The following is an 18,963-nucleotide window of genomic DNA, read 5'->3' as shown; positions in this document are numbered from 1 at the left end:
TCGACACTGAAGCTCCGTCCTCTGGTGACCTGACTGCCAGGGGCGCACTTCCTGTCCAGTGAGGTCAGTACTGTGTGACGGTCATTACCGAAAACCCCTGCACCCAGAGCATGTGTCTGAATGTGCAGGAAGTCTATTCAGTCTCTGCGGGTGGGAATGGGTGAGAAGAGTTTTCTCTCTCCCTCTTTTCCACTCTCTTGCCCCTACAGGAGAACCTAAGGAACACATGCTGCTTCCTGAGGCTCCTTCCCTCGAAGAGATTAACAGAGATTAACGGAGGCAGTACCTGTGCCAGCCGTGGCTGAGATGTGCACGCTCTCTGCATCGGAATGGAACATGACAAAGTTAACATCATAATTCTATGCACTGCACCAGCCTTGGTACCTGCAATTAGAGGGAACTTAGCCCCATGCTCCCCATAAATGCCACTTATAAGGGTCCCTGCCACGTTGGAAGGGCACAGCACTAAGACAGTCTCTGAAGCAAGCTGGTGGGCACACAAGATAAGGCTGGAAAGGGGGTGGTCTCCTGGTCCTGCCAGAGCTGGGAGTCCACAGGAAACGCAGAAGCACTAAAGAGTCTCAGGTAGAAAAGCAGCCTGGACTGGATAACCTGTGGGTGGAGCCAGTGGAGACACACCTGGAGACGCAGGTGGGGGGGGTCCCGTGAGGAGGCCACTGCACCACCAGGTAAGTCAGAGGTGGCAGGAAAGGATGGGGGAACCCAGCTGTGGCCCCCGGCAGGCAGGAGAGAGTGGGAGAAGGAAGAGTGGAGGAGCGCTGCGGGCTTGTTTCCCACCTGCTGTAAACTCACACAGTTTTCCAAATAAAACCAAAAGGCAGTATTGATTGCAAATTTAGCGCATTTCTGTTTGCACTAAATTAGGGGATAATTATATCCCTTAATAAAATATGGTTAAAACTTTACTTCCGAGAGACTTCCCTGGTGGTCCAGCAGTAAAGAATACGCCTTCCAACGTAGGGGACTCGGGTTTGATACCTGGTGGGGGAACTAAGATCCCACATGTCACGGGACAACTAAGCCCACGCACCACAACAACTGAGCTCGCGCACCTCGATGAGAGAGCCCGCAGGCCGCAAACTAGAGAGCCCACGCGCCCTGGAGCCTGCGCACCACAACTAGAGAGAGAAAACCTGCACGCCACAACTAGAGAGAAGCCCTCACGCCGCAAGGAAGAGCCAGCGCCAAAGTGAAAGATCCTGCGTGTCGCAACTAAGACCCAACGGAGCCGAAAAAATAAATAAATAAGGAAAATAAATAAATAAAACCTTTACTTCTGAGGCTGATAAAGGAGGCAGAGGCAGGGGAGGGAGCTGGTGGGGAGGGGGCTCCGCCAGGCTCAGGGGTGTCAGGCAACTGGCCCCCAGGCTTCCTGACACAACTGTTCCGAGGACACCCCTGCGACAGCACAGTGCCGCTTCCAAACCCCTGTGTGTCCCCCAGCTCGCTGCTTTCCTTAGCTGTTACTATAACTGCATGAAATGCCTTTTTTTTTTTTTTTTTTGATAATGTAGCAGATCTGGAAAAACACTGTGCAGCCAGCTCATCTTAGGATGGGAAGAATGTAAAAACCAAAACCTGGATACAGCCCATAGGCATCTCCTATTCAACACCTAGAATATTCGGGATGCTAACCAATAGTTCCCAAGAACAGCTGACAGCGCCTACATACTCCACGCGACTTCTTCCCAACCAGCTCCACCCCTGCAAAGATGAACAGTCTTGGTGCCAACAGCAGCCTCGAGAAGCCTCGCCCTGCCAGCCAGAGGACGCTGACCCTGTCCAGCTCCACGACAGGTATCCCTGGCCAAGGGAGCCCCACTCCAGCTGAAGCCCACCTGTCATGCCCGGACACTTCTTCCTGGTGCACACACACCTGCTCGGTCTCGCCAGCCACTCGTGAGACCAGGAGGTAAGCAGAGTCTGACTCTGCCATCACCTCGCCCCGGACCCCTTCTCAGATTTCAGACACTTCCCGACTCTCCACTAATACTCCTCATACAGGCTTGGCTACTCTGGGTTTCCTCCCCTGTCCATCACCACTGGGCGGACAGTGAGGGTGTCACTGGCAAAGGATGCTGACTCATGAGTTAAAACCCAGGCCGCCTCCTGACCGGTCCTGGCTTTCTCACAGGACACCTGTTCCTCCAAGACGCCCTTGTATTTGCACACTCTTTCCAGCCAGAAAGACAAACCAAGATCCTCAAATGCATTATGTAATCACTTTGGAAACACAGGGAAACAGTGAAAACGGCCCATCAGTTCTTCCTGGCAAGGCAACCATATCTGCCCCATTAAGCAAGGCCAAGGGGAAATCTTCACTCGGTGCTTTCTGGGGGCCAGGTCCACTTTCCAGCTCGCTTTTGTAAGGTTAGCAATGTCCCTCAAGAGGCACCGTTTTCCTTTACCCTTTCCTACTTCGCTAACTGGACGGATGAGGTTTCTCTGTGAAGCAGCACATGAGATTGGACTTCCAAAAATACAGAGACTGTAGTCCTGACAAGAGCAAAGCGGAAGAAAAGGATAAATGTCCCCCTACGATTCTGAGATCCTGCTGTACGTCCAGGAGAAGAAAAGGATAAAAGTCCCCCTACGATTCTGAGATCCTGCTGTACGTCCAGGAGGGGGCCTGCTTTCCTCTTCTCACGGCTGAGGCAGGTACGCTTCTCCTACCTCAACACCGCCCACCCCAGCCCCAAAACAGGAAGGCTCAACAAGAATCATAAAATATGCCCAAAGCCGACTTCAAAGCCGACAACTTGCCCATTTCACCTCTTCCCGAGACGACCCTTCCAATTTCAGCCATGTTTAACAAAAGCCGCATTTCTCACATTTCACATCAGCACATCAAACAGTATAGAAAGCGTTTTCTTCTGCATGCAAATACAAAATTAAATATTGGTTTTTAACTTCCCATTTCTGTCATAAAGCTCATACATTTTGGGAAAAGGGTATTTCTAATTATGATGGAATTTAAGCCCACTTTAGACTTACAAGTGATCAAAATATTATACAAATGTTATTCCAGGTGTCATTAAAACACTTACCATCAAGGGGAGAAATGGACAAATTATATATTATAAATTCAAAACCTCACTCTATGTCTCAATATTTAAGAGGTTGGTGTAGAAGGGAAAATACACGTGGGAGCACTTCCTTTGCATTTCCTTTGCTTTTAAATGCTTCTTTTGTTATTATTTGAATGTTCTGATTTAGAACCATGGTCTGAATTTTCTAAACACCTTAGCCTCAGGTAGACCGGCCAGCATTTCAAAATTCACCAACTAAACAGTGAAGTGTTAACCAAAAAAAGCCTCCTCTGGGTCAAAGACAAAGAACGAACTCGGCTTCTACGCTATGCTCTGAGAAATGATGGCTTACTTATAGCCCCACATGCCAGTAACTGCAGGAGGCCTGAAGCCAAAGGAGGGATGCATCAAAACATTGCTGGGCTCCTGACGCCGCGCCCACACTGCCGGCTGGGGTTGCTCTGGTTTGGTTTCCTGTAAGAGGGGAAATAGCGCCTATGTGGTGTATCTGCCCCCAAAACAGGAACACAGATTGGGCTTCTCAGTAGCAACTTTCTTCCACCCGCCCCCAGAAATACCACCTGAAAATAGTTAATCAAATAGCTCCAACAGGCAGGAGGCTCAGAAGACCAAATTCTACAAAAACAACTGATTATTATTGTTGACTTATTATTGCTAGGACACTGAAAATTGTGATTCTCATCAAGCGCTATAAAGCCTTCTCATTTTAAGTTTGTAGCGTCCCTACGCCCCCGCCCCGCCCCTGAGTCATCCTCTCATTTTATGAAGAGCCACTGACATGCTCACCCTGCCCGTGCCCTGGAAGTCCATCACAGCCCAAAACGCTCTGAAACAGTAAAACACAGGTGCGTGGCACCCTCCTCCCTGTGCCCCTTTCTGTGGCTTGTCTTCTCCTCTGGGAAACCCAATTATCAAAATACAGAAAGCAAACGTGTAAACACTGAGTAGTAAACGTGCAGACTCACTAACGTCTCACTCACCTTCCCAAGACACTAACAAATGGAAGCACCATCGTGCCGTGTCAGGGCCGGACCTGGAGCTTCTGGGCCAGGAAGCCTGCTGGGCGAGGACCACCCACCTCCTGCTCACCAAGGCTGAGGGCACTGGTTTTTGCCTCTGTGGACATGACTTTGGCCTTAACACCCACCATAACCAAATGTCTAGTTCAGGATGGAAGAAGTCTGGGGCTCAGGGAAATAAGATCAGACTTGTCTCACACGCGACTATTCTTATACATATTCCAGTCATAATTAGACTAACCCTACGAGATGCCTATGAATTACGCACGGAACTGCCAACCATCCAATGTTGGACCCAGATGAGCTGGAAATGAAAGCTACCAGAATGAACCAGTGAAACTGAAGACCTTCATAACCTCGGGACAACAATGATTACTTAAACCCAAAGTTAAAAGTGCGTAGCTTTGATTAACGCTGTAGCTTTTGCAGAAGTCACTTTGACTAATGCAGTAACTTTTGCAAAAGTCACTGTAAATGAAGTTAAAAAGCAAAGGGTTATTGACTATGAGAAAATGTTTTGCGTATATTAAACAGAAATCGACCCAGATTAAATAAATAAAACCCGCAAATCAATAAGAAAAAATAACGATAGAGAAAAGGGGCGAAGATTAAGGATACGCGAATAAGAGAAATCCAAATTGCCTATAATTTTATTTCTTAAATGTGCATCTTCATGAGTTATCAGCCGTCTGCAAATTAAAATGAGATGCTGTTTCTCACCCAGATTGACACAGATTTTTAGAAATGAATCATTCAAACCAGAAAGAATTTAGAGGACACTGGATTAAATGAGATAACTTAAAGAACCCAGACCACAAAGACAGCTACTTTGTAAATAAACACAGAGCGTTCCTGTCACTTTCGGTGACTTGCCTGTGCACACCCTCGTGACAGGTGTGCAAAGAGGAAAATACAACTATGTTATATTTGGAGTGAAGAATCACTCCAAAAAAATAACTGGTCAGTATCTAGTAAAACTGCAAATCTCACAGCCCACTGCCCCGGCAACACCACTTCTGGATATATTCCTTAGAGAAATTTACAAATTTATCTGCGTCTGAAGACACGTAAGAGCTTCTTTGCTGTAACACTGTGTACACTGTATGAAAAAAATTAAAATGAGCAAAGGAACACATGTGGCCTCTTCAAATTATGAACCACCACATAGTGTTCAAGAAGACTGAACCAGACTTAAATATATTAACATGGACAGAATTTAAAAACACAATTTGACAGGGGGAAAAGGCAGATGCACAATACTTATGGTATGATATATTTCTTAAAATTAAAGTACCATAAAACAATGTTACACATTGGGGATGTTACAGGAATATGTATATACAAGTAAACTCAACCCACAATAGTGGTTGCTTCTTGGGAGTGGGAAGGACAGGGGTGATCAGGAGGGACTTAAATGCTGCCTGAGAGGTTTTCTTTTAAAAAAAGGTAGAGAATTCAAAAGCAAATATGACAGAAGACTTAACTGTTATTTACTGGGGATGACTAGGAATATGCCTGTTTTACCATGTTTGTTTTTCATTTTTTTAATTTCTCAAAGTGAAAATTCTCCTAGCTGCTAAGCCACCTTGGTGAAGAAGAGACCTTGATCCTACCATCACAGTGTCTGCTGTCCCAGAAAAGCTGAACTGAGAAGCACAGAAGGAGGCAAAGAAGGACTGAAGAGTCCTTCCCTGTCTGCCCCCCAAAGTCTTTCCACATCTTCGTGAGGGCTTTTTATGCTTCCACTAGCAATTCTAAGAATTTGCCCTGAGCTGTACCTCCAGTTAATTTTACTATGTGGCATACCTTTGAGTTTTCTGATTATACAGAAGTCTTCCGTTACTCTCTCTTGCTACATACCTTACAGTTTCCCCAGAGACAACACCCGGAGACCACCACACAGGTTTGGCTGACTGATGGAGAAACTCCACAGAGCACAAAGGAACATCTGTGATGAACCTGGGTCTCACAGGTGTACAAAATGCAAAACAAAGCAAATGAAAAGGTGGAACTCTCTTTGCCTCTATTTTAAAATGTCAAAAGAAACTCACTTGCCAAATAGATGACAAAAGGTTAATACTGCTAATATTCAAAGAAAAGAGAATGAAAAGAAATGAAGACAGTCTAAGAGACCTCTGGGACAACATTAAACGCACCAACATTCGCTTTATTCAGTCCCAAAAGGAGTACAGACAGAGAAAAGACCTGAGAAAATATTTGAAGAGATTATAGACGAAAACTTCCCTAACATGGGAAAGGAAATAGCCACCCAAGTCCAGGAAGCACAGAGAGTTCCAGGCAGGATAAATCCAAGGAGAAACACACCAAGACACATAGTAATCAAATTGACAAAAATTAAAGACAAAGAAAAATTATTAAAAACAACAAGGGAAAAACAACAAATAACATACAAGGGAACTCCCATAAGGTGAACAACTGCTTTCTCAGCAGAAGCTCTACAAGCCAGAAGGGAGTGGCACGATATATTAAAAGTGATGAAACAGAAGAAACTACAACCAAGATTACTCTACCCAGCAAGCTTTACAGACAAGCAAAAGCTAAAAGAATTCAGCACCACCAAACCAGCTCTACAACAAATGCTAAAGGAACTTCTCTAAGTGGGAAACAAGAGAAGAAAAGTGACTTCCCTGGTGGCACAGTGGTTAAGAATCCACCTGCCAATGCAGGGGACACGGGTTCGAGCCCTGGTCTAGGAAGATCCCACATGCCGTGGAGCAGCTAAGCCCATGCACCACAACTACTGAGCCTGCGCCCTAGAGCCCGTGAGCCACAACTACTGAGCCCACACGCTACAATTACTGAAGCCCGTGTGCCTAGAGCCCATGCTCTGCAACAACAGAAGCCACCACATTGAGAAGCCCACACACCACAACTAGAGAAAGCCCGCACCCAGCAACAAAGACCCAATGCAGCCAAAAATAAATAAATAAATAAATAAAATTTTTTAATGTAAAAAAAAGAGAGAGAGAGAAGAAAAGGACCTACAAAAACAAACCCAAGGGTTTCCCTGGTGGCGCAGTGGTAGAGAGTCCGCCTGCCAATGCAGGGGACACGGGTTCGTGCCCCGGTCTGAGTCTGTGCTGCAACAGGAGAGGTCACAACAGTGAGAGGCCCACGTACCGCAAAAAAAAAAAAAAAAAAATTAAGAAAATGGTAATAGTAACATACATATCGATAATTACCTTAAATGCGAATGGATTAAATGCTCCAACCAAAAGACACAGGCTCACTGAATGGATACAAAAACAAGACCCATATATATGCTGTCTACAAGAGACTCACTTCACACCTAGGGACGCATACAGACTGAAAGTGAGGGGATGGAAAAAGATATTCCAAGCAAATGGAAATCAAAAGAAAACTAGAGTAGCAATACTCATATAAAATAAAATAGACTTTAAAATAAAGAAAGTTACAAGAGACAAGGAAGGACGCTACATAATGATCAAGGGATCAATCCAAGAAGAAGATATAACAATTATAAATATATATGCACCCAACAAAGGAGCACCTCAATACATAAGGCAAATGCTAACAGCTATAAAGAGGAAATCTACAGTAATACAATAATAGTGGGGGACTTTAACACCTCACTTACACCAATGGACAGATCATCCAGACAGAAAAGTAGGGCTTCCCTGGTGGCGCAGTGGTTGAGAGTCCGCCTGCCGATGCAGGGGACACGGGTTCGTGCCCCGGTCCGGGAGGATCCCACGTGCCGCGGAGCGGCTGGGCCCGTGAGCCATGGCCGCTGAGCCTGCGCGTCCGGAGCCTGTGCTCCGCAACGGGAGAGGCCACAACTGTGAGAGGCCCGCATACCGCAAAAACAAAAACAAAAACAAAAACAGACAGAAAATTAATTAGGAAGCACAAGCTTTAAATGACACAATAGGCCAGACAGATTTAATTGATATTTATAGCACATTCCATCTGAAAACAGCAGATTACACTTTCTTCTCAAGTGCACATGGAACATTCTCCAGGATAGATCACATCTTGGGTCACAAATCAAGCCTCAGTGAATTTAAGAAAATTTAAATCATATCGAGCATCTTTTCTGACCACAATGCTATGAGATTAGAAATAAATTACAGGGAAAAAAATGTAAAAAACACAAACACATGGAGGCTAAACAATACATTACTAAATAACCAAGAGATCACTGAAGAAATCAAAGAGGAAATCAAAAAATACCTCGAGACAAATGACAATGAAAGCATGATGATCCAAAACCTATGGGATACAGCAAAAGCAGTTCTAAGAGGGAAGTTTATAGCAATACAATCATACCTCAAGAAACAAGAAAAATCTCAAATAAACAATCTAACCTCACACCTAAAGGGACTAGAGAAAGAAGAACAAACAAAACCCAAAGTTAGTAGAAGGAAAGAAATCATAAAGATCAGAGCAGAAATAAATGAAATAGAAACAAAGAAAGCAATAGCAAAGGTCAATAAAACTAAAAGCTGGTTCTTTAAGAAGATAAACAAAATTGATAAACCTTCAGTCAGAGTCATTAAGAAAAAGAGGGAGAGGACTCAAATCAATAAAATTAGAAATGAAAAAGGAGAAGTTACAACGGACACCACAGAAATACAAAGCATCATAAGAGACTACTACAGGCAACTCTATGCCAATAAAATGGACAACCTGGGACAAATGGGCAAATTCTTAGAAAGGTATGACCTTCCAAGACTGAACCAGGAAGAAATAGAAAATATGAAGAGACAAATCACAAGTAATGAAATTGAAACTGTGATTAAAAATCTTCCAACAAACAAAAGTCCAGGACCAGATGGCTTCACAGGTGAATTCTATCAAATATTTAGAGAAGAGCTAACACCCATCCTTCTCAAACTCTTCCAAACAACTGCAGAGGAAGGAACGCTCCCACACTCATTCTACGAGGCCACCTGATGCCAAAACCAGACAAAGATACTACAAAAAACAAAATTACAGACCAACATCGCTGATGAGTACAGATGCAAAAATCCTCAACAAGATACTAGCAAACAGAATCCAACAGCACATTAAAAGGATCATACACCATGATCAAGTGGGATTTATCCCAGAGATGCAAGGATTCTTCAATATATGCAAATCAATCAATGTGATACACCACATCAACAAACTGAAAAATAAAAACCATATGATCGGGCTTCCCGAGTGGCGCAGTAGTTAAGACTCCGCCTGCCAATGCAAAGGACATAGGCTCGAGCCCTGGTCCAGGAAGATCCCACATGCCGCGGAGCAACTAGGCCCGTGCACCACGACTACTGAGCCTGTGCTCTAGAGCCCGCAAGCCACAACTACTGAGCCCGCGCGCCGTAGAGACCGTGCTCCGCAACAAGAGAAGCCACCGCCATGAGAAGCCCACGCACCGCAATGAAGGGTAGCCCCCGCTCACCGCAACTAGAGAAAGCCCGCACACAGCACCAAAGACCCAAAGCAGCCCAAAATAAATAAACAAAATAAATAAATTAAAAAACAAACAAACAAACAAAAAACCCATATGATCATCTCAACAGATGCAGCAAAATCTTTTGACAAAATTCAACACCCATTTATGATAAAAACTCTCCAGTAAGTGGGGATAGAGGGAACTTACCTCAACAGAAAAAAAAAAAAAAATACTGCTAATATTCAACAAGCTCTTACTAATTTGTAAGACAAAATAAACTCCCTAAGAAAAAAAGAGACCAAAAAACCCAAAACAAAACACAAACATGGAATTCACAAGAGGTGAAATTAAAATGGCCAAGAAGCATCATAACCATTTAGGGGGTGAGGGCTTCATCTGCATCATCCCATTTAACCCTCAAAGTCACCCTATGGGAGCAGCACTTGCCAATAACACTTGGGAAGGTGAAGCAGCATCTCCAGGATCTCTGAGCAGATAAACAGATTACAAATAAATCAGTCTTGACCGCTGAGCCTTATGGCAGAAAGAAGATGACTGACTGATCCCCTGCCGGGAAGGTTATCTGGAAAGCGGCCTTCTCATGCAGTCTTCCTGGGGGTGCAAATGCCAACAGCTGGGCAATAAGTATCTAAGGTGTTATCATCGTGCACACCCCACTGCCCACAGCCCCACTTTGGGAAGTACACTCCAAGAAGATAATCTCAGAAGTTCTAAAAGGTACATGTAAGTCCCATGTTAAGTCCCATGAACTCCTATAAAAGGCACAAAGGCACTCTTGACAGCACTGTTTACAAAAAGAAAAAAACTGCAAACTTAAAAGTCTATCAGTAAGGGACTAGTCTGTGGCATACATAGACAGTGGAACACTATGAAGCTTTTTTTATGCTAAATTTTTCCAAAATTTTAAGAATGGCTTATCTTTGATTGCAGGGGTCCCGGAAGATATTTTACTTTCTTCCCTTTGTTGTCCTTCGCTGTTTGATTTTTTTTTCTTACCTATTGTTTTTACCAAAACATGAGAGCTTACTGAACATCAGAGATCCATCAACGTTCAAATTAACAGAGACTTGAACTATGGATTAGGTAAAGCTTTCTTCCTGGGATTTGTTACAAAACTACTCACTATCCTCACTTCGGCCACCACCATCCCTGAGGGGGGGCATCAGCCCCCTGCAGCACTGCCCGGCTCCACCCACCGCTCCACAGACCAGGTCCTCGCCCTCAGGAGACACTCCAAACCCTCGGGCTCCCCTAACTATTCAAGTTCACCCTTACCGTTCCCGTCAGCTCCGCCCCCAAGGACTGGGGACCAAGGACAGACGTCAGCTTGCTCCCCGGCCTAAACTCAGCCCCAGCTCGCGTCACTGCCCTCGGCGTCCTGGCCCCCGCAGCTGGGGGACCCCTCGCCCCTCTCTGATCACCCCATGCAGGCAGAACCCGGTCCGCCGCCCACCCGGAACTCCACCGCGCCCGGAACCCGCGGTCCCGAGTCTGTGGTAGGGCCCCCCGGGGTCACAGCACGCCCCGGCTGCCGGGGCCCTCCTGGAGCACCGTTCCGAGGCAGGTGCCCTTCCAGAGCCCGTGGTGACCCCGCCCAGAGCTTCCCCCGGCCAAGCCCCCTCAACCAGGCCCCGCCCCGACGCACTTACCCTCCCGGCAGCGCCGCCTCCAGATGGTGTCGGTGTGCAGGATGCGCCGGAACTTGGTGCAGACCTGGGCCAGGCTGGGCAGGTCGGTGCCGGGCAGCGAAGCGAAGATCTCCACAAGCAGCTCGGGCGGCAGCTCCAGCAGCGAGCAGCGCGGAGGCGACGAGGGGCCCGCGCTCCGGCCGCCCCCCGCCCCGGCCAGCGCCGCCGCGCCCGCCTCGATGCGCTCTTCCTCGGGGTCCGTGTCCGGCTCGCTGTCGGCCGCTGCCGCCTCGGCCGGGCCCCGGCGCTGCTGGCGGCGCCGGCATCCCCGCGACGGGCCCACGCCGCAGAGGCGAGCGCACACCGCCATGCCGGCGACTGACGGCCGCCGCGCCGTCGCCGCCACCGGTGCGCACGCGCCGCCAGGGAGCCGAGCCCCGCCCCACCCCGCAAGAGAGCCTATCCCCGCCCCGGTGAGAGTCTAACCCCGCCCCCTGGAGAGCCGAGCCCCGCCCTCCGGAGGATCCGAGCCCCTGCCCCAGGAAAGCAAGACACGCCCCTGGGATTCGAGCCACACCCCTCCCGACTGTCAAGCCACGCCCCGAATGCATAGGCGACCTCGCGGTCTAGGGCTTGGCCCCGCCCATCAGGGGGAACCTGCAAAGACCTGGGCCGAACTCGAATGCCTCCCGCCTACCCCCGCCCTCCCGTGTCATTGAGACCGTCTCCCCGCGGCCCCGCGGCCCCACGACCCCACGACCCCCGGGAGGACCGGCGCCTGGGCAGCAAATGGCGCGCTGTCGGGTGTGAGGGCTGAACTTACCACCTCCCGAGTATGTGGCTGACGCACTCTTCCCGAGATCAGCCCCGAACACCCTACGGGGCACCTCCCCCCAACCCAGAATGCCCCAGGAAGGCCCGAAGGGCCCCCGCAAAACCCCCCAGGAAGGCCCAAAGTTGCCCCCCAAGAACCCCCCCGAGCACCCTTCCATGAAGAATCCTCCAGGAAAGCCCAGAGGACACTGCTCCGAGGACCTCCCAGGAAGGCCTGGAGGAGCCCACCAGAACTCCCCAGAGGACACCAAGAACCTCGCGCTAGGTGTGTAGTCAGTCTGATCTTGCTGTGCCCTAGTTACCTTATTTATTGGGTTCTGGAGGCTGACAGGGGCCTAGGGCGGGGGTGGAGAATGTGCAGACCTTCTCCTGACAGTGGCTTCACCTTAAGGAGCACTGATAACAAGAAACTGTCCAGAGAGGAGGGCCAAGGGTATGGATGTGATTACAAGATTACAGGATTATAGGAGCCTCTGCCTGGGTGGGCCCAAATCCTTTCTGGTCAAGACTGACTTCAACGCCCTGAAGTGCTGGAGAGCCCTTCAGGAGCCCAAAAGGAAGACTAACCAGAGCCCACAAGGAAGTTAAGAATCCACAGCCCACCCCAGTGTTTCTGGTCAGTGTTTCTATTTCTACTCAAATAGAAAATAGTGACCGCGCCAGTTCCCTGGGCCCAGCCTCCACAAGGTCCTGGCTATTCACTACCTCCCTAAGGAGGTCTCCAAGCAGAAGAGAGGGCTGCCTACCCCACTCCACAGAATCCCATAAACAAGGAAGTTCATCTTCTGACAGAAGTAACCATTCTGTACTTCAAACCTTGACCATCTCAACTCCAGGCAATTGAAAAACAACATGTAGGGACTTCCCTGGTGGCGCAGTGGTTAAGAATCCGCCTGCCAATGCAGGGGACACGGGTTCGATCCCTGGTCCGCGAAGACCCCACGTGCCACGGAGCAGCTAAGCCCGTGCCCCACAACTACTGAACCTGCGCTCTAGAGCCCGCGAGCCACAACTACTGAGCCCACGTGCCACAACTACTGAATCCCGCACGCCTAGAGCCCGTGCTCCACAACAAGAGAAGCCACCCAATGAGACGCCCGCACACTGCAACGAAGAGTAGCCCCAGCTCGCCGCAACTAGAGAAAAGTCCGCGCGCAACAATGAAGACCCAACACAGCCAAAAATAAAAATAAATAAATTTTCCAAAAAAAAAAGACTCCGCACTCAAAAAAAAAAAAAAAGAAAAACATGTAACTGCCCTCCCTGTATCTCAACGGTTTTTCAAACTGTCCTCCACCCTGTTATCAGAACCCTCTTCCTGCAAATAGCAACACATAAACAAAAGCATACTCATCACTTCACTCACCTATTTAGAAATATTTAACGGCCCCATTGACTTCTTATGACATCACACAAAGTACCTCACAATCCTGTCCTAACCTCCCAGTCTGGCATCATCTCCTGTGTCTCTACTGAAACTCACCGTGTCTGCCCCTTGTTCAAGCTGTCTCCTCTGCCAGGAGAACCCTCTCCCCAGTCTATGCCAGTAAACAGCCACCCCTTCTCAGAATGTCCCTTTATTACAGCACCATCATTTGTTTTGTTACAAACATTTGCTTCCTTTAGTAGCAGCCTTACTAGATGTATCTCCTGTCACATGATAGACCTGCTAACACACATCATGTAATCAGCAAATGTGTATTGACTAAATGTTCAATGAAAAAGGAACAAATGATAAACTGGCTAGAAGGCTAAAAAGTGAGGAACGTGAACCGGATTTAGAGAAGACTAGTGGATTTATCACCTGAACCATCCAAGCTAGCAAACAGAAATGCATTAACTAATGTAATAAATATTTATAGAATGCCTGACTAACCTACATGGTATGTTCTCTGTGGACCCATAGATTGTAAAGCATGAACTTTGCTGTTGTATATTTCAATCAGTTTGTTTTCTTAAATCTATCTACTCCCTACTAAGTCCTATTAATAAAATACAGTATTCACCAATTAATAAAATACAGTATTCTCCTATTAATAAAATACAGTATTCTCAGGTCCTATTAATAAAATACAGTATTAATAAAATACAGTTTAGAGTACATTAAAATGTACAAAAATTTCCATCTTTAGAAGAATGGTTAACGTATGTTCATAATTTGAATAATGCATAATTCAGTGAAAAGATACCTCTAAATCTATATATTCTTGACAGCAGGAACAACAGAGCGCTGTGTACAATAACCCACAAAGGTGTGAAAGGATGGAATTTGTGCTGACCATCAGAACAGAAAGAAAAGGATGGCCGTGAGAGCTTGGGTAATCCATATCGGTGGAGAGGGACCAGAGGCAAAGAGTTAGGCTGTAGCAGAGAACTATTACACATTGAACCCTGAAAGCTTTGTGTCCTTGAAACTTTTACAATCCCTTATATAGAACTGTATCCCTTACAAAGAACGCTAAGGAGGATACATTCATAAATGAGAAAAACCTAGATAGAAGAGGCCCTTTTTATGGAAAATTTTAAAAATTCTATACAATTTTAAGGCTTACTTTTTATTTCCAGTTATTACAAAATTTTGGCTCTATTCCCCATGTTGTATAATACATCCTTGAGCCTGTCTGACACCCAAAAATTTGTGCCTTCCTCTCTCCCGCTCCTATATTGCCCCCCCCAGCGGTAACCACTAGTTTGTTCTCTGTATCTGTGAGTCTGCTTCTCTTTTGTTATGTTCACTAGTTTGTTGTATTTTTAATTTAATTATTTTTTTTCAAGAAAGCAAAGTGAGGATTTACTAAGCGAAAGTACCATCTCAGTGGGAGAGTGGGCAGACTCAGGTGAGTAGCTGCCTAGTTTGTTGTATTTTTTACTTATACCACGTATAAGTGATATCATACAGTATTTGTCTTTGTCTGGCTTATTTCACTTAGCATAATGCCCTCCAATCCATCCATGTTGCTGCAAATGGAAAAATTTTGCTCTTTTTTATGGCTGAGTAGTATTCCATTGTGTGTGTGTGTGTGTGTGTGTGTGTGTGTGTGTGTGTGTATACATATATATACATATATATATATATCACATCTTTATCCATTCATCTCTTGATGGGCATTTAGGTTGCTTCCATATCTTGGCAATTGTAAATAATGCTGCTATGAACATTGGGGTGCATATATCTTTTCGAATTAGTGGGGTTTTTTCAGACATATATTCAGGAGTGGAGCTGCTGAGTCATACGGTAGTTTTTTTTTAATTTTTTGAGAAACCTCCATACTGTCCTCCACAGCGGCTGCACCAAGAGATCATTTGTTTTAACAGTATGTCGGGAATATAAGAATGAAGTCTTTGTTAGTGAGAACTGATAACAACTAAGGAAATTAGTAGAGTACAGGACGAGGCATTTCTCAATTGGTTGCCTCAAAAGTAGTCGTTCTTTCAGGTTGCCCCTGAAAGTAGTAGTTCTTGAACTTAAGAAAACCCTGTTAACTTTCCCCATGCTGGTTCTCAGAATCCAGATGTGAAAAAATGGCATCTTGCCCACTGCTCAGAAGAAACAGTCAAGGTGAATGGAAAGAAGGGAAAATATTCAAAGGCTAAACAAGAGGTTTGAGGTGCGAAATAAGAGTCTCAATGATTACATCCTTTAGTCCCAGCATGGGCAAAAAGCTGGAAAAATAGCAATCCTTCAGAATTTGTTTGGAATTAAACAAGCAAAAAACTACAACAGAGAAAAAAACCCTGTGGAATGCCTGCCAGCTCCATTAGTTGTTACACACTCACTTAAGAGACAATGTTAGGTTTTAGGAGTGATTTGAGATCACTTTCCTGCATGCACCAGTGTGCTGGTTTCTGAAGTTGTACACCAGAGCCAGAGCGTCCTGGGAGAGGAAGCACTTCCACATGGTGCCTTTCTCGCTTCGGACAATCCCTCCTGGACCTGGTGAAGACCCTCCTAAGGACTGCAAGCTGTGGAGCATCAACTGCAAAACCCTCCTGGCTGAGTCCTTTCTGAGAACAGCGGGAACACTGCTCTTGAGCAATACTTGTTTGTTTACTTTAGCTAAAGAGCAGAGATGACACAAGACTGATTGGACCACTGGCCAATAGTGGCCCAGACAGCAAGGAGGGTGGAATATCTTTCCCAATCAGAAAGAAGAGAGGCAGGACAGGCCGGGCAGGCCTGAAGAGCTGAACTAACTCTCAGTGTGACTTGCCCTCCATACTGAGTGTGGCAAAATAACCCTAACGTGTTCTGCGCCGCCAGTTAATGTTTCACGCTTTGTGTTTGTTTTTTTTTCATGCCTCGTTTAACAGATTCTTAGAAATAGCGAGACAGCATGATTTACAGCATGTTACTTCACTAATGCTGGGACATCATATTCAATTTCTAGCTGTTACCTTATAGAAAGAGATAGGGCAAGAGTTACTTAAAACTGACACTGCTTGGCTTTCTAGAATGATTATTTAATAGCTTAAGAGTACCATGAGATTTCTGGAGAAAACACTGAATAAATTCACATGACAGATGCGGTCTTTTCTACTGTATGTGGATTATTTCAAAGAAGAGTAATATTTGTTAATCGTTTAAAAATAAACCGTACTATTCTTATATTAACTAGCTTAAAATAGATCATGATATTAATTTACCACCCTGAATATCATTTACTACGTCGGACATATATTAAACTGCAATCCGGGGGGAGATTTCCCTGGTGGTCCAGTGGTTAAGACTCTGCAGTTCCACTGCAGGGGGCACGGGTTCCATCCCTGGTCGGGGAACTAAGATCCCTCATGCCACATGGCACAGCCAAAACTAAACAAAAACAAAACTGCAATCTGGGGGCACATGAAATTTTTCACATACACTCAAGCACACTTGTTTTCAAATTTTACATGAAGTTATGGTACTTCTTGGTTGATATTATTTGCATATGACTAAATTAGTAAACTAAATATAATTTATATTTTATTTCAATATGTTGTTCTTACATGCTCATGAGACACCTTTACACACCAACTGCTCTGGATGATTTTTCTGAGACACCTATAGGGAAGTGTGGTTTTAGATTCAAGTAGAAAGTGGAGATAATAGCATAGCAATCACTGTAAATGTGCACTTCAGTACTTGAAAATCACAAAGAGTAATCCTGTCCCATCTCTATCACAGCCCTTGAGGTAATCCCTGGGGCAGTGAACCCAAGGCCTGAGGTTATTTGGTAAAGCTTTATGGATGCCTAAGGGACTGGGAAAATACGAAACTCTCCTTCCCCTCCCCCCAGCTCCAGATGCCTGATATCGATTTTTTTTTTCCACTCCTCTTGCATTTGGAACAGTTGTCCAGCAAGGGAACAAAAAGTCCATTTCTTACAAACTACCAATTAAGCCAAAAAAGCACTCACCAGTCAATACTCAATATCATAAAAACCCAGAAAAGAAAGCAATACACAGTCCACGCTCTCATTTAAGACTACGAAACCGATCATCCTGTGTCTGGCAGAGGGTAGGTACACTTACTGGATTTCCCCGCGCCCCCCTAATCTTCACAGAATAAATCAAAAACAACCAAGATAGTACACTTGGACCTTAAAACCTTCCTTTGGAACATTGGAAAGCAGACAGAATGTTTAAGTCATCTTTATTAACTGTACACTATTAGAGATTTTTCAAGGTAAAGAACTGTGACAGAAAGAGGAGGAAAAAAAAAAACCTGGAAAAGTGACATATGCACAAATGCACTTTTCTTTTGTAAATAGCGGCACAGTAGAGCTACAACTAACATCACTGTTCTGACAGCTAATTATAGAAGATACTTGGCTACTCTGTAGAGAAAGAAATTCCAGGTGCATTGGAACCCATTTGAGAAATATATTTTAGTAGGTTTTGTACGTTTGTATAATAACTGTATATTAGCACAATCCAATTACTTTATGAAACAGACATTTTAAGAAAGGCTTTTACAAACTCAAAAAGGGGAAAATACTTTCAAAGTATGAAATACTAAACAGCAAAAACAGCCAAAGAATCACGTGCTGTTCATTCAGATACCTGTTTATCAGATGTTTGAGTTGGGCAATAACTGATTTGATAACTAAACGTTGCGTAGTATCTATATTCTACCAGGCTCCTTTCATTTGCTCCTCAGAAAGCACTTGGAGTTCTAAAACAGTATTGCCCTCTTACACACGAGTCGGAGACTGAGAAAAATGGTTACGTATTCAAGGTAGCTCAGCTAGTTAGTGTTTTAAAGACTGAGCGGTGTGAACACCGGTAAGACTCCGTATCTGAGACCAGCAGAGATGAATGAAAGGCAGTGAACCCTGCCTGCCCAGGTGTGGGCAGGCCCGCGCCCTGTCAGCGAAGGTGATGCCCAGGGCTCATTCGACCACCTGAGTTACCTGAGGTCGGATGCTGAGCTCAGGGCACGGACTTTCTCCAGGGCCGGACTTTACCGACCATAACCTGAAATAACACAGTTGCGGTTATTTTCCTAGTTGGGACAATGCGTGCCGGAAGTTACCAGTGGACAGTTTCCTTAAAAAAGAAGAGAGAACTGAGACGTACTTGACGTGGAAGCCAACGAAAACAAAGACACAAAAAGCCGCCGGCGGAAAAGCACCAGCAGCCCCAAAGGAGGCAGGGGCACAACACCCCTTTATTTTCAGGTGCAAACATCACCAGGCATCAGAACCGGCACCGGGAACAGGAGCGAGGCCGAGCCGCGGAAGCTCGGCCGCAGGGGCAGCACCGTGCGTGTCTCCGCGGCGCGTTTCCGCGGGTCACAGGCCGATCCAGCGCTCGCGCTCCCCACGCGGGCCGCCGACCGCCCCCACTCCCGCCAGCCCTGACCCCTCCCCGGGCGCGGCGCTCGTCCTGCTTCCGCCACGCCCGCCATGGCGACGGCGGCGGCCCGCTCCTGGCCCCGCCTCCCGGGACGCCGCGCAGGTCACCTGACGCGGCTGCGGGCTGAGAAG

The 18,963-nt window shown here is 46.2% G+C and overlaps 1 protein-coding gene across 5 annotated transcripts in view; it reads right to left on the bottom strand.

Annotated features, from left to right (window-relative positions):
* The window catches only part of FBXO31 (F-box protein 31), a 43,241-nt gene extending 31,702 nt beyond the window's left edge, over positions 1 to 11,539 (bottom strand). For 2 of the 5 annotated variants that reach the window (XM_029213514.1, XM_029213510.1), the window contains exon 1: positions 11,183 to 11,539. In XM_029213514.1, the coding sequence (XP_029069347.1) occupies positions 11,183 to 11,531 (349 nt within the window). In that variant the 5' untranslated portion in view covers positions 11,532 to 11,539. Of the gene's footprint in view, positions 1 to 10,808; positions 11,100 to 11,182 lie in introns of those variants that run through there. The other 3 variants (XM_029213512.1, XM_029213513.1, XM_029213511.1) reach the window with 2 other exon arrangements.
* Between the last annotated feature and the right edge of the window lie 7,424 nt (positions 11,540 to 18,963).

Source organism: Monodon monoceros, unplaced genomic scaffold (assembly GCF_005190385.1).
Source record: "Monodon monoceros isolate NGI ecotype Baffin Bay Population unplaced genomic scaffold, NGI_Narwhal_1 Super_Scaffold_10, whole genome shotgun sequence".
Taxonomy (NCBI): domain Eukaryota; kingdom Metazoa; phylum Chordata; class Mammalia; order Artiodactyla; family Monodontidae; genus Monodon; species Monodon monoceros.
Note: the sequence above shows the minus strand (reverse complement) of the source record. Positions and strands in the feature narration are given on the sequence as shown.